The sequence below is a fragment of the Strix aluco genome, chromosome 3 (genome assembly GCF_031877795.1).
Source record: "Strix aluco isolate bStrAlu1 chromosome 3, bStrAlu1.hap1, whole genome shotgun sequence".
NCBI classification, from domain to species: Eukaryota; Metazoa; Chordata; class Aves; order Strigiformes; family Strigidae; genus Strix; species Strix aluco.
Window position 1 is genome coordinate 81,034,659 of NC_133933.1, and position 13,599 is coordinate 81,048,257.

The following is a 13,599-nucleotide window of genomic DNA, read 5'->3' on the forward strand; positions in this document are numbered from 1 at the left end:
CTTTTTAATTTGACAAAATACTTTCTATCCATTTATCCAATGCATAGATCAATAATTATAAATAAAACAGGGCCACAGTACAATTATAGTGCTGGTTTTCAGTTGTCTGGATTGTTTGTTAGTACATTCCCTGTCTCAGTTTTGGCCCATGGCAAATACTGCTCTCCCAAAGACCCATTCGTAGTATGAGGGTTAGTATGCGCAACAATCGTCATTACTAGTAGGAACAGTTTGAAAACAGCCACTATGTTTTGGGAAGAAAGATTTTAGCTGTATAGGCATGAGCCACCTGGCTTCAGGACCTTTCCCTGGCCTGTTTTATTAGTAATATAGATGTAGCCTTAAGGGTCAGTCTTGAAAACTTTCATTAAGTGTCTGCTTATTTCAATGGTATAGAAGTGTGAAAGACTTTCAGGATCATTCTGCTATGATGCCACTGGCCACAGAGACAGAGGGCAGGCCTTTGAATTTGATGGGTGTCAAATTTAGTATTTATTTGATTTTAGATAATTAGACTATATAAGGAGTAGGTTTTTAAGAGCTTTTTAAAAGCAGATGGTTTTGTGTGTCTGAACAGTTCTTTTTCTAAAACTTGCTTTTAAAATTTGGGAAGTGTCTGAGCTCAAATACTCATCTCTGGATTACACAGCAGTAATGCTAATTTGGTATAAGTCAGTAGTTAAAATAATCCTGCAAGGCTGCTGTTGTGCATTTGTCTGTAGCATCTATAGGGTTAAATTGTAGGGAAGGTCATCTGCCGAGACATTGCCAGAAGGCACCGAGTTCAGGATGAACAAAATATAATAAGGGCCCTAAATATAATGTTTGTTCATTCAAAAATAGTCTGGTTGTTTGGAGCACACATACCTACTCATATGTGTGTGTGTGTATGTATGTATCTGCGTGTACATGTCTGTATATAAAATATTTTTTATTAATTATTTTAATTTTATTCTGTCTGATGTGCTTCCTCAGCTTTGGAAGTAGTTCAAATGAATATTCGAGAAGAAACAGAATACGGGCTTAAGGTAAAGGTCTAATCTTCTAGTAAGTTTTGTCACATTCTTGACGAATACATATTCTATAAGACTACGTTTTGCATTTTACCTTAGTGTCAAGAATTGCTTTTTAAAGGTCAAAGTATTTCTGAAGAACTGGTTACAGAAATGATTCTGAAAAAGATTGAGTCACCAGAAGTTGCTCATTTTGGTAAGTATATTTCCAGTCTAAATTTAGAATGAGCTAGCTATAATTTTGACATGCTTTGCATCCATTACTGCTCAAATATGACTTATTTTGTACTAGATGCTACTGATTTTTCTTGTGCTCCTCAGGCTGTGGAATATCCATAAACCGAGAGTGTATATAGGGATCAGTTTACCCATATGGGATATCAGAAAGTGTCATACCAGTCCTATGTTGTGTTAATTTTGAGAAAATTAATTTTCCCCAAATTTTGAGTGTTGCTATGACTCTTATTTGACAATATTATCTGGTTAGAAAAGTTTTAGGATTTAAAATACAGATTTTTTTTTTCCTTGAATACTTCTATAACAACAACAACAAAAACCCATCAGCAAAAACATTTTAAACATTTAAAATAATGAAAAAGAAGGAAAACAGGTTATTGAAAATGCAAAGTATTATGGTCTTTTTTTTTTTTTTCTCACAACGTTGCTTATTCCCCTTGCATTTTTTCACTGAAAGTTAGATGAGAACAGTGTTGGTAGTGGTAATAATTCTTCTTTTTGAGGAAAAATTTTTTTAATTGAGGCTGTTAAGACTAGTGCTGCAGATCTTGCTAGAGTCTGAACCTGCTTTCCTGAAGAGAAAAACAAATATATGGCTAAGTGGAAAGAAAGTAAAAGAAAATGTAGTTTCTTCTTCTGGTGCAGACTTTTAATTGAAATGTCCATTATAGGAGAGAGACAGGTATAATGACAAGAAAATGTGAATTTTCTACTGCTCTGAAAACTAACACGCTTCTATAAGGTTTCAGTTGCAATGGTTTTTGTTCCTTCTCTAGTCCAAGACACAACAGTTTTGCAAAAGATGCAACCTTACTTAGTGAAACCAGGCTTTTAAACCAGTGGACAAAAGGTGGAGAAATAGGGAAGAGATAAAAAAGAGGAGATGATGAGGAAACAAAGATTTGAGGGAGGAAGTAGCAGCAGAAAGGCCAGTCTCTTAATCCATAGGTCAGGACTTTAAGAAAAGCCTGAAGAGACATCTGTGTTATCTGAGTTCCCCTCTTTGAGTCAGTCGGATGATGAAGGCCTAAGTTGTGTGTGTCACAGAGGACCACAGAGATCCTAGAGCCTGGAAACATGTCTATGAAGTTGATAAAAGCTTGGTTCTTGTAGCCACGCCATTTTCTGTATTACAGATGCCTCAAAGTAGCAAGGAATAGAATAACCTACAGCCTCTCTATTTTTCCAACCAACTAGAACTCATCTCCAAAACCAATTTTTCTTAAGTATTTTCTAGTTCTAATAACTTTTTGTTTAGCAATTATTATCTTAATATAATCCCTGAAAAGCTTAAGTAGGCTTTCAGCAGGAACTAATCAGTCAATTATTCATTAAAAATTTTAGAAACACTGCTGTATGAGAGGCTGAGTTTTTTACTTTTAACATTTGTTTTTAACAGTGTAAAATACAAGTTTCTAAACAGTACACACAGCAAGGAATTATTTCAATTATATTCTTCTGATTTTCATAAACACCTATTACGTTGGATACTGATGTGTCAGAGATTCAGAAGTGTTAAAGCAAATGATAGTATTTAAAAACTGTAAGTTACTAAAAACTTTTTTTGACTTCTGAAGGAGTTCAGATGTGAAGCTTCTAAGCTATTTCTTGAAATAAACAGTGTCTCTTTTTAAAATAACATAGGCACTGGAAAATAACAAGCATACTTGTATTTTAGAGTATTGTAGGTAAGAAAATACAGAATTATAACTGCTGTGTAGCTGATATACTTGCTAATTGTGTTTTGTAAATAGAACAAGAAAACAACCAGAAGTTCATATCATGTTAACCTAAATATTTGCAAAGGAAAAATCTATGTCATTATCACAGGGGAAAACTGCTTCATTAGCATGAGCTAAATCAAATCAGGAACAAAGTTGTTTATTGATTTATTAATGGCAAGTAATTAACTGACAGTCAGTGAACTGGTGATCAATGAAAAGGTTCAGTATCAGCCACACAACAGACAAGCCACAGCAGTAAGCACTTGCCAAATATTAATCAACACCTGCAAATTTCTGAACACTCTCCTGAAACTAATTCCAGAGTATACTCAAACTTGCATGGTTATGCAATGCAAACCCTCTCTCAAAGATGGGTGGAAGTGACAAGCACACATTCCCTTTTCTGAGAATGCATGTTCACCTATTTAAGCACACTTTCGTTGGAAAAGTGGGTGCTCTAGCTTTGTGTGTGCCATTTCCTACAGTCTACTCTAATCCACCCGCTGGTGAGAAAGCTCCCCATGAACTCACATACAAACACTCGAGGTGTAGGTCACTATGTGTTTAACCCTGTTCTGTCAGTCCAGTAGTTGAAATGTGGGTTACTCGCAGCATCCAACAGGGAGGCTGCTCTGTCATGCCTCGACAGAAGGCTGTAGCACTGGCATATCAAACCTGGTCAGGCTGCTGTTCTTTTACCTTGCTCTCACTCTAAGGTCTCTTTCCCCAGTCACAAATTTGAATGCTTCTTTTCAAGATGGCTCCTTCTTTCCTCAAGTTTCTTGGAAATCCCCTGGTTACTATTGGATCTGGTTGATGGTTGCCTTAGGCAAACTTATCATTGTTAGTCTCCCCACAACATTATCAGTTTGGGGGCAAACACCCTCTCAGAGAACACACAGTTTGGGATAGTCTTTTGCCGTGTTACGCTCCCATTCCTCTCACATCAGCTGTTGTTATCCAGGATGTGTTGATAAGCAGAGGCTGTGCAGACTCCCCACACCTTACTACCAGTTAGAATTCTTTGAAGGTATCAACAACTTAGAATCCAGGAATTTAATTTCCTAGAGGAATGACATTGTGCACTTCTCCTCTATAAATTCTCTATTTATTCTATATATTCCATATTATTCTATTATTCTATATATTTCTATTTCTGTTTTTCCTCTTCTATAAATTTTGCATCCATGCACAGTAGCTCCCCAAAGAAGGAGTCGTCTTCAGGACTAATACCTCTTGCAAAGACTGCTGCTACATTTTTGTGCTGCATAGACTTGCATTTAAATGTTAACACATAAAATTCTAAGCATTTGGAGCATGCACCATTTCTCTAAGGGAATATTCTCATTAGGCTAAAAAAATCCACCTGATTCTTGTTTAGTGTCTCATTCTGGCCTCATGAATATTGAGTTCCTAGCTATATAGTAGTTCTTACTGCACTGCACAGCCTTTAGTAGTTACAGTACTCTTCTAGGAACTTGAAGCCACAAGTTCATCTGTGGCACTGAGCACTCTAATACTAGGGAAAAGCTATTATTACCACAACGCTTGTCATATATAGTCGGTGTCTGTTTGCAGAGAGGACTCAGCATTGTGAATCCCAAGTGAATGGATGCTTCCCAGGATAGGTGCCTCAGTATACATAGCATATGCATTCTGCCTTCTATTGAGAGGATTTCACATCCAGGAGCACTAGGTATCCCAGAGAGTTGTTCAGGCTCCCTTTACTATCCACAGAAGCAAAGACCTTTAAAGATTGTATAAAAAGCCTCGGCTCCTCATTGAAATGCTTTGTATCATAGAGTGGCTGCTTTTTGCAACGCCTTTTCACAGAATCACAGAATCATCTAGGTTGGAAAGGACATTGAAAATCATCTAGTCCAACCGTTAACCTAGCACTGACAGTTCCCAACTACACCATGTCCCTAAGCGCTATGTCAACCTGCCACTTGAACACCTCCAGGGATGGGGACTCCACCACTGCCCTGGGCAGCCCATTCCAACACCTAACATCCCGTTCTGTGAAGAAATACTTCCTAATATCCAGTCCTAAACCTTCCCTGGTGCAACTTGAGGCCATTACGTCTTGTCCTATCGCTTGTTACTTGGTTAAAGAGACTCATCCCCAGCTCTCTGCAACCTCCTTTCAGGTAGCTGTAGAGGGCGATGAGGTCTCCCGTCAGCCTCCTCTTCTCCAGACTAAACAACCCCAGTTCCCTCAGCCGCTCCTCGTACGACATGTGCTCCAGACCCTTCACCACCTTCGTTGCCCTTCTCTGGACACGCTCGAGTAATTCAATGTCCTTTTTGTAGTGAGGGGCCCAAAACTGAACACAGTAATCGAGGTGCGGCCTCACCAGTGCCAAGTACAGGCACAAGATCACTTCCCTGTCTCTGCTGGCCACGCTATTTCTGATACAAGCCAGGATACCATTGGCCTTCTTGGCCACCTGGGCACACTGCTGGCTCATGTTCAGCCAGCTGTCAGTCAACACCCCCAGGTCCCTCTCTGACTGGCAGCTCTCCAGCCACTCCTCCCCAAGCCTGTAGTGCTGCTGGGGGTTGTTGTGGCCCAGGTGCAGCACCCGGCATTTGGCCTTATTGAAACTCATCCAGTTGGCCTTAGCCCATCGCTCCAGCCTGTCCAGATCTCTCTGCAGAGCCTCCCTACCCTCGAGCAGATCAACACTCCCACCCAACTTGGTGTCATCTGCAAACTTACTGAGGGTGCACTCAATCCCCTTGTCCAGATCATCAATAAAGATGTTAAACAGGAGTGGCCCCAAAACCGAGCCCTGGGGGACACCACTCGTGACCGGCTGCCAACTGGATTTGACTCCGTTCACCACAACTCTTTGGGCCCGGCCATCCAGCCAATTTTTTACCCAGCAACGCGTGTGCCCATCCAAGCCTCGAGCAGCCAGTTTTGCCAGGAGAATGCTGTGGGAAACGGTGTCAAAGGCCTTGCTAAAGTCAACGTAAACTACATCCACAGCCTTTCCCTCATCCAATAATCAGGTCTCCCTGTCATAGAAGGAGATCAGGTCTGTCAGGCAGGACCTGCCTTTCATAAACCCATGCTGACTGGGCCTGATCATCTGGTTGTCCCGCAGGTGTTGTGTGATGGTACTCAGGATGAGCTGCTCCATCAGCTTCCCGGGCACCGAAGTCAAGCTGACAGGCCTGTAATTTCCCGGATCATCCTTCCGACCCTTCTTATAGATGGGCGTCACATTGGCCAGTTTCCAATCTGTCGGGACCTCCCCGGTCAGCCAGGACTGCTGGTAAATGATGGAAAGCGGCTTGGCGAGCACCCCAGCCAGCTCCTTCAGCACCCTCGGGTGTATCCCGTCTGGTCCCATAGACTTGTGTATGTCTATGTGATGCAGTAGGTCACTGACTGTCTCCTCCTGGATTGCGGGGGGGTCGTTCTCCCAGTCTCTGTCCTCTGGCTGAGGAGGCTGGATTCCCTCAATACAACTAGTCTTGTTATTAAAGACTGAGGCAAAGAAGACATTAAGGACCTCAGCCTTCTCCTCATCACTAGCTACCATGTTTCCTCCTGCATCTATCAGGGGATGGAGACTCTCTCTTGTCTTTCTTTTGCTACTGACATACTTATAGAAACATTTCTTGCTATCCTTGATTGCTGAAGCCAGGGTAAATTCCAGCTGGGCTTTAGACCTCCTGATTTCCACCCTGCATAGCCTCACAGCCTCTTTGTAATCACTGTGAGTGGCTAGCCCCTTCTTCCAAAGGCTGTAAACTTTCCTTTTCTCCCTGAGTTCCAGCCAAAGCTCCCTGTTCAGCCAGGGTGGTCTTCTCTGTCATCGGCTTCTCTTACAGCACCTGGGGACCACCTGCTCCTGAGCCATTAACAGTTCCTTCTTAAAGAGTGCCCAGCCTTCCTGGACCCCTATACCCTTCAGGATCGTCTCCCAAGGGATCCTTTCAAGCAGGTGCCTAAACAAGACAAAGTCAGCCCTTTGGAAGTCCAGGATGTCAGTTCTGCTTAGCCCTCTCCTGGCCTCTCTAAGAATAGAGCACTCTATTATTTCATGATCGCTGTGCCCTAGTTGTCCTCCAACCTCCATATCATCCATCAGTCCTTCTCTGTTCACAAAGAGGAGATCCAGCAGGGCACCTTCTCTGGTTGGTTCTCTCACCAGTTGCGTCAGGAAGTTATCTCCCACACATTCCACACTTTTACTGGCAAAAATGGTCACTTGTTACTTTTTAGGCACTACAGTGTCTGAGGTAGACACATGAAGCAGGTGGAATAAGTATGATCTTTAATGTCTACAAATTTCTTCTATTAACTGAGTTAACAAACTTTGAGAATTCTATATCAAGTTGAAAACAACACACTTTTTTGTCTGTATTTCATCTGAAGTAGATGTGGGTGCACAATTTTTTAATGGTGTTATGTCATGTACATGGTTTAAAATTGTGCCACTGAATAGATGTATTGTTTAAAGGAGATGCATATAACTAGTCCTATATTTGACAAAACCTTCTAAAAGATATATTTAATAAAATGTATTCGACAGGTTATGTTCTCAGTGGATTTCCTTCTCTGTCAGAGGAATACATGACTGTTTCACAGCAAATAGAGAAAATAAAGAATCTAAAATTAAAACCAGATTTCTTGATTAACATTAAGGTAATGTCATCTTCAGTAACTTGCTAGTAATTTTCCTAATTATTAGTAGACTCAAAAGATAATATTTTCTCCTGTGCATTTGTATATGTGTTTATCAAGGAATAATAAATAGTTCTCTTTTATATTGAAATGGAATTACACTAGTTTGTTCCATTGTAAGCATTGCTCATGTAAAATAATGAACATTTCCTAAAACTTCAGTAGCAGTTACAGTCTTTGCACCTCTACCAATTAGGAGATACAGGTTTTCAAGAAAATAAGACTTTGAATAACATGATTATTACGGGATTTTGGATACATGTACATCTGCCATTCATGTATTTCAGGAAGAAACTTCACATATGGAAGTTAGAAAGCAAATTGTTTTATTTTTTACTCACTAATTGTGAAACTGCTTCTTAGTCATTATTAATTCATCTTGTTTACGAATCTCAATTTCTTCATAAGTAGTAAAGTGACATACCAGACACTTTAGAAAAGTGCCTCTGATATAATCAGAGAAACTAAGTCGTTAGTGTAGGATTAAGAGGACTTTCTCAATGTAATTTAAAAGAATGAATTTGCTGGCTACATCCATATTAGTAAATAAAACAAGGCAAGAGCGACTCTTCAGGCATCAGGCCAGATGGTTTGGCAGAACACAGCTAAGCTCTCTTGTTAGTCAGAATGGGGTGGTCGTGTCCAAATGGCCCACTGGGAAAGGCCCTAGGCCTGTGCCATTCACCAGGGAGAATACTAGCTGGCCCACACTAAACTTTGCCAGACTCTATGCAGACAAAGTAACATTATTTATAATCATGAACAAGGGTTCAGGCCCTTCCTCTTGCAATATTTTATTTATTATCAACTAGGTTATTTCCGTCTTTTACTCTGAATGTGCAGAATGAGCTGCCAAGGCAATTCTGAATAATCAGCCTCCGGTGTTGTGCTCTATTCTCATTGGGATTCTGATTCTAGTCGTCATATCTGTGTGGTTTGTCAGATGCTATGCTTCAGTGCATGGACCTAGTCTATCACTTTGCCACATTTAAGTCCTTGTTTGTTTTAATTGCATACTTTTGAGACGTAATTTCTTTGACCATGTGTAGTGAAAATTTGTGAATGCCTACTTCAAACCTTTTTTCTATGCTCACAGAAAGATCTTAAAACATCAGAGAAACATATTTTTGTGCTGCTTTCCAGGCAGTTTTGATTTTTTCAGCTACAGAAAGTCAATCTTTGTTTTAATACCAGATAGTGAGAAATCCCAGTTCTTGAGAACATATGTTGTATAGTTTCATGTGCAACAGTACAAATAGAAGGGTGATACTAACTACACTAGAAGGGAAACAGAACTCTTGACTTCGTGTAGTTATATCATCTTCTCCTCCAGGAAGAAGACTGAGACTGAATGATCATAAAAAATCCTTGCTCCAAAGTCAAATGAATAATTTTGCCTTTGATTCTATGTTTCAATAATTTGATTCTATGCCTTCAATTCCATGATTCTATAGTTACAGGGATACCTCAGGAAATGAGTGTAGTGTGCCTATTGCTAGCAATGGGACCTCACAATAAGTGGAGTGTGCCTGTTGCTAGCATGCGATCTCAAAAGCTCTGTATTTTCTGCAGACATCAATTCTCCATTTCTGTAACAATTTGACCTTCACAACTACAAGATTTTCTTATTATCTCAGGTTTTTCATATATGTTTGAAGGGTAGGTGTTAGTGATTCAGAAAAGAAGAAAGATTATTTATTTTTTGTTGTGCTCCACCCCCAATTCCATAGTAGAATTTTAAGATACTCATCTTAAGACCTGTTGGAGATCTGGGGACTCCAAGTGTGTATTCATGTAAGTACAATTTAGAACAGGTCAGATGATAGAAGCTTTATTAACTGTGGTCATAGTGAGCAAACATTCGGACAGCATCTCCCCCTCTGATTCCCTATTCTCTGCTAATTCATTGCAGAAGCCCCAAGCAGCCTTTCTTTGTTTCAGAAAAAAACAAACAAACAAACAAAACAAGGTGAGGAAAAACAATCCTTTCAATGTTAACAAAGTCAGGTATCCATCTGTAGAATGGATGGACTCCTTAAGTAGTTTGCTACCAGCCACAATTCTAAGAAGGACTCGAAGGGTACATAATGTGACAATGTAGAAAGAAGGCTCTAGGTGGAGCCTATAGAGTGGCACACCCAGTATTATCTTATCTCAGAAGTGGGGAGGTGGAAACAGTCACAGACTGTTAGCTTTTAGTTGAAAGGAATGTTTTAATTAGGGTAAATGTTTTTGTTAGGATAAACTTCTTAGGCAGACCTCTCAAATATTAACGGTTGGACTAGATGATCTTCAAGGTCCTTTCCAACCTAGATGATTCTGTGATTCTCTAATAATTTTACCGCCACAGACCACATCCAGATTTATCTGTGTTTAATGTTAAACTAAATTTGTGACTGCAGGGCTTTTTATGGAAAGACCATTGCTTACCCTTCCCAACTGCTGAACTCCTTTAGCCTCTGACACAATGGCAGTATGCTTTTGGGTAATAGTAGAGCTCTGAGAGGTCAGACACACCTAGTAAAATTGACTGAATCTTGCTCAAGTCCAAACCACTTTGGCATCAATTGCAGGAGTGATCAGAAGCCTGTCTGCAAAATACTTTTACCCGTAAACTCCACCTACACTTGTTAAACTACAAGGTATAACTGGCATGGTAAAATGTGTTCAAGTAGTGTCTATACTCCTGATATGGAATGTAAAATACTGATTGGGGAAAACTATGTAAGTGTTTAAGTCTTTCTTTAATATTTGCTGCTTTTGAAAATTTTGTGTTTACTCAGAATGTTATTGGAGAAGTTGTTTATGAATCTGAATATTTGCCAGACTCCTACCCGCCATTCTGCAGTTTCAGGAAAAATACTGTTATCATAGCAGTACAATAAACACATGATTTCCTTTTAATTATTCCTTCCTAGTGTTCAGATTATGACTTATGCCAAAGAATATCAGGACAAAGGCAACACCCTGATTCAGGGCAGGTATATCAGAGGAACCAGTGGGATCCTAACATTATTGAAAAGCATAAGAAAGAGAAAGATCAACATGAAGAAGAGAATGAAGAAGATGAAGAGCAGGAAGAAGGAGAAGAGGTAAATACTGCTAATTTCTAAACAGTGCCAAGTATTATAATGTACTCTAGACAAAGCAGAACAAATTCTGATATTCTAAAATATCACCATACTAGTTGCTGTTCTGCTTTGAAATGTGGGGTAATATTTAAATGGTAGGTTTAAATGACAGCAAAAGTTGATTATTGTATAGCTTAATGTGGATTCAGTCTGTAACTCTGAAGTCACTGAACTGTTTCTTACCATAGGTTAAAAGGATGTATCACAAGAATGGTGACTCTATATTGTCTGTTTCTTGGTCTAAGCAAATAAAAAAGTTCTTAGTTTTTGTTTATTGTAATAAATTTTACTAGTACTAGTATTTGCAGGATATGAGCTTGTTTTCTGGTTCTGACTAGTACAAAGGGATTTTCTTTTTTTTCTTTTTTTTTTTTTTTTCCCCCCAAGATGTTCTGGTTTGTAATGCTGGCCAGAGACTTATCAATGGAGGTTCTTGGCACGTTCTTCTCAATTTGCAGAAACTACACTTCATCAGGATAGGATCACAGTCAGCAATCACTAGACTAATACCATTGCAATATTCTGCAAAGCTGTTTTATTTACCTTTGCGTAAAGACAAAAATTAGTTTAGTACATTATTTCTATATCTTGAAATATTTAACTTTTTGTTCTGCAGACTGCAGAAGACCCACTTATGACATCAGAATTTTTGCATCAATTAGTGCAGAGGCCTGAAGATATTCTTGAAAATGCAGAGGAAAGAGTTGGAACCTATAAGGATATAATGCTTCATCCTTTAGAAGTAAGAAAAAACAAAATAACATGATTATGCATAACAAAATCTTTTTAAAATATCTTATACTGTTTTCTTTTTTAAGTTTGAGATTTATTGTATGGAGGTGAGCACAAGGCATGGTACAACATATCCCCAAGTTCTGAAATTCATACTGAAATCAATGATAAAAAGTTGTCATCTGTAGCTCTTGTTTCTACTCTGGAGTCAAGATAAAGTAATCCACTTTGAGTTTTAAAAGTGAAACATACCTGCCACCACAGATGCTTCCTTATCTAATCACCATTAGCAAAGTCCATTCTAGGATGCAATCCCGTAAGAAATCTGCTCTTTGCAGCCATTGTCCTCCACTCCAATAGATTCCCTTCCTCACCTGCTTCATTGCCTGCAGATTTATATACACAATAATTAGCCCATCCGTTTGCTTTATCACCTATTTAATTTCTGCAGTTGTAACATTCTTTTTTTTCTTTCCTTGTTGTGTTCAGGAAAGTTGGATTTACTACGTATCATTTTTTTTTTCCCCGAAAAAAAACAGAACAGGTCTAAAGAGATAATTAGTTCTTTTTTGTTTGTTTGTTTTTTGTTTAATCTTCTGGTACAAGCAACTGCAAAAACCGCATGTTTGCTGCGCACTTGACAATTACTCTTTATTTATGCCCTTCAATTTCCCTATGGATTAGATAAACCTATAGATAAAATTGTGTAAAACTGGCATAATGTTCTTTGCTAGAGTAACAAACTTGTTACTGCTGTGAAGGGGAAAGCAAAAAATATGGTATCTTTAATTATTATACAATCTCACATGGATTTCTCATAAGCAAACTAATGGAAAGTTGTTTAGATTAAATTACTTTATCATGTGCATCAATCTTCAACACTTCCAACACATTCCACTAGTTGGTAGGTCTTACTCAAGCTTCAAAAATGATCAATGTATTAGTGAACATACTTAGTGGTCCACTAATACATTAAAAGAACATGGGGGTCTATCATTGGCCCAGGTAGAGGTTGAGATGATGAAACTGGAAAAAAAAAAGCTTATAAGATGTGCAGTTTGCACTGAACTGGGATAGGTAGAAAGAACTTTGGAGAACAGACTTTGATTTCCTGATAAATTGTTAGGATGAAATTGAATAGAAATAGGGGTGAAATACTACCGTTAGGGCGGAAACCTAATGAACAGCTACAACATGTGAAATAATTGACTAGACCTCAGTACTGAAGACAATCTGCAATCTGTGGGGTTTTAGTTAGTCATCAACTGAGTCAATATATATGATGCTATTGTACAAAAGCAAATATCATGGATGTACTAGTAAAACCATTGTATATAAAAGAAACACAAACTATTATCTTCTCTGTTGAAGAGTATTAGAAAGAAGTGATTAGTTATTATCTATTTCCACCAAACATAGAATAAATAATTTAATTTATAGTATAGAAGACTTAGACTAGATGCAAGGAGATGAACTCTGACCATAAGCGTAGCGAAGAACTGGAACAGATTACCTACAGAGTTGTGAAGTCACCTTCGCTAGGCTTTTTCAGGGCTGGGGTTAGACCAACATCTGTCAGGAACAGAGTGAGTGTTCTCAGTCCTCAGACAGAGACATTAACAATGGACATGGGATGTTTGTTTTAGTCTAATATCTTATTTACTAATGGGAAAATTGAAAATAAGAAAACCCAAATATATTATTCAAATTTTACAGAAAACGAGAGTCAGGACCAAAATGAAACCATTGGTCTTATGGCTGGTATTTCCAAGAAATCTGTTAATTGACATTGTCACCATTTTCTAGCAGAGAATTAAGGTAGTTAGACAATTAGAAGTTGAATTCGTACACAAAATGTTACTGTATCTTGATGCTTTATAGCTCTCTTGCATTTGAGCTAGAATATCTAATCTGTTTTCTGAACCCATTGTAACTTGAATTTTGGAATTCTCTCTGTATTTATCTATCACCAAATAAAAGTTTCTCTCCAGAAGATTTTATAAGTCATCATGTTATGGAAATTACACATGCCAGCCACCATAGCAGTGTTTGACTCTAGG

At 38.6% G+C, this 13,599-nt stretch overlaps 1 protein-coding gene across 1 annotated transcript in view; it reads left to right on the plus strand.

Annotated features, from left to right (window-relative positions):
- The window catches only part of AK9 (adenylate kinase 9), a 77,434-nt gene that overhangs the window by 5,253 nt on the left and 58,582 nt on the right, over positions 1 to 13,599 (plus strand). The window contains exons 4-8 of the mRNA XM_074820550.1: positions 976 to 1,028; positions 1,113 to 1,209; positions 7,525 to 7,637; positions 10,595 to 10,768; positions 11,424 to 11,549. Of these exons, the coding sequence (XP_074676651.1) occupies positions 976 to 1,028; positions 1,113 to 1,209; positions 7,525 to 7,637; positions 10,595 to 10,768; positions 11,424 to 11,549 (563 nt within the window). The remainder of the gene's footprint in view (positions 1 to 975; positions 1,029 to 1,112; positions 1,210 to 7,524; positions 7,638 to 10,594; positions 10,769 to 11,423; positions 11,550 to 13,599) is intronic.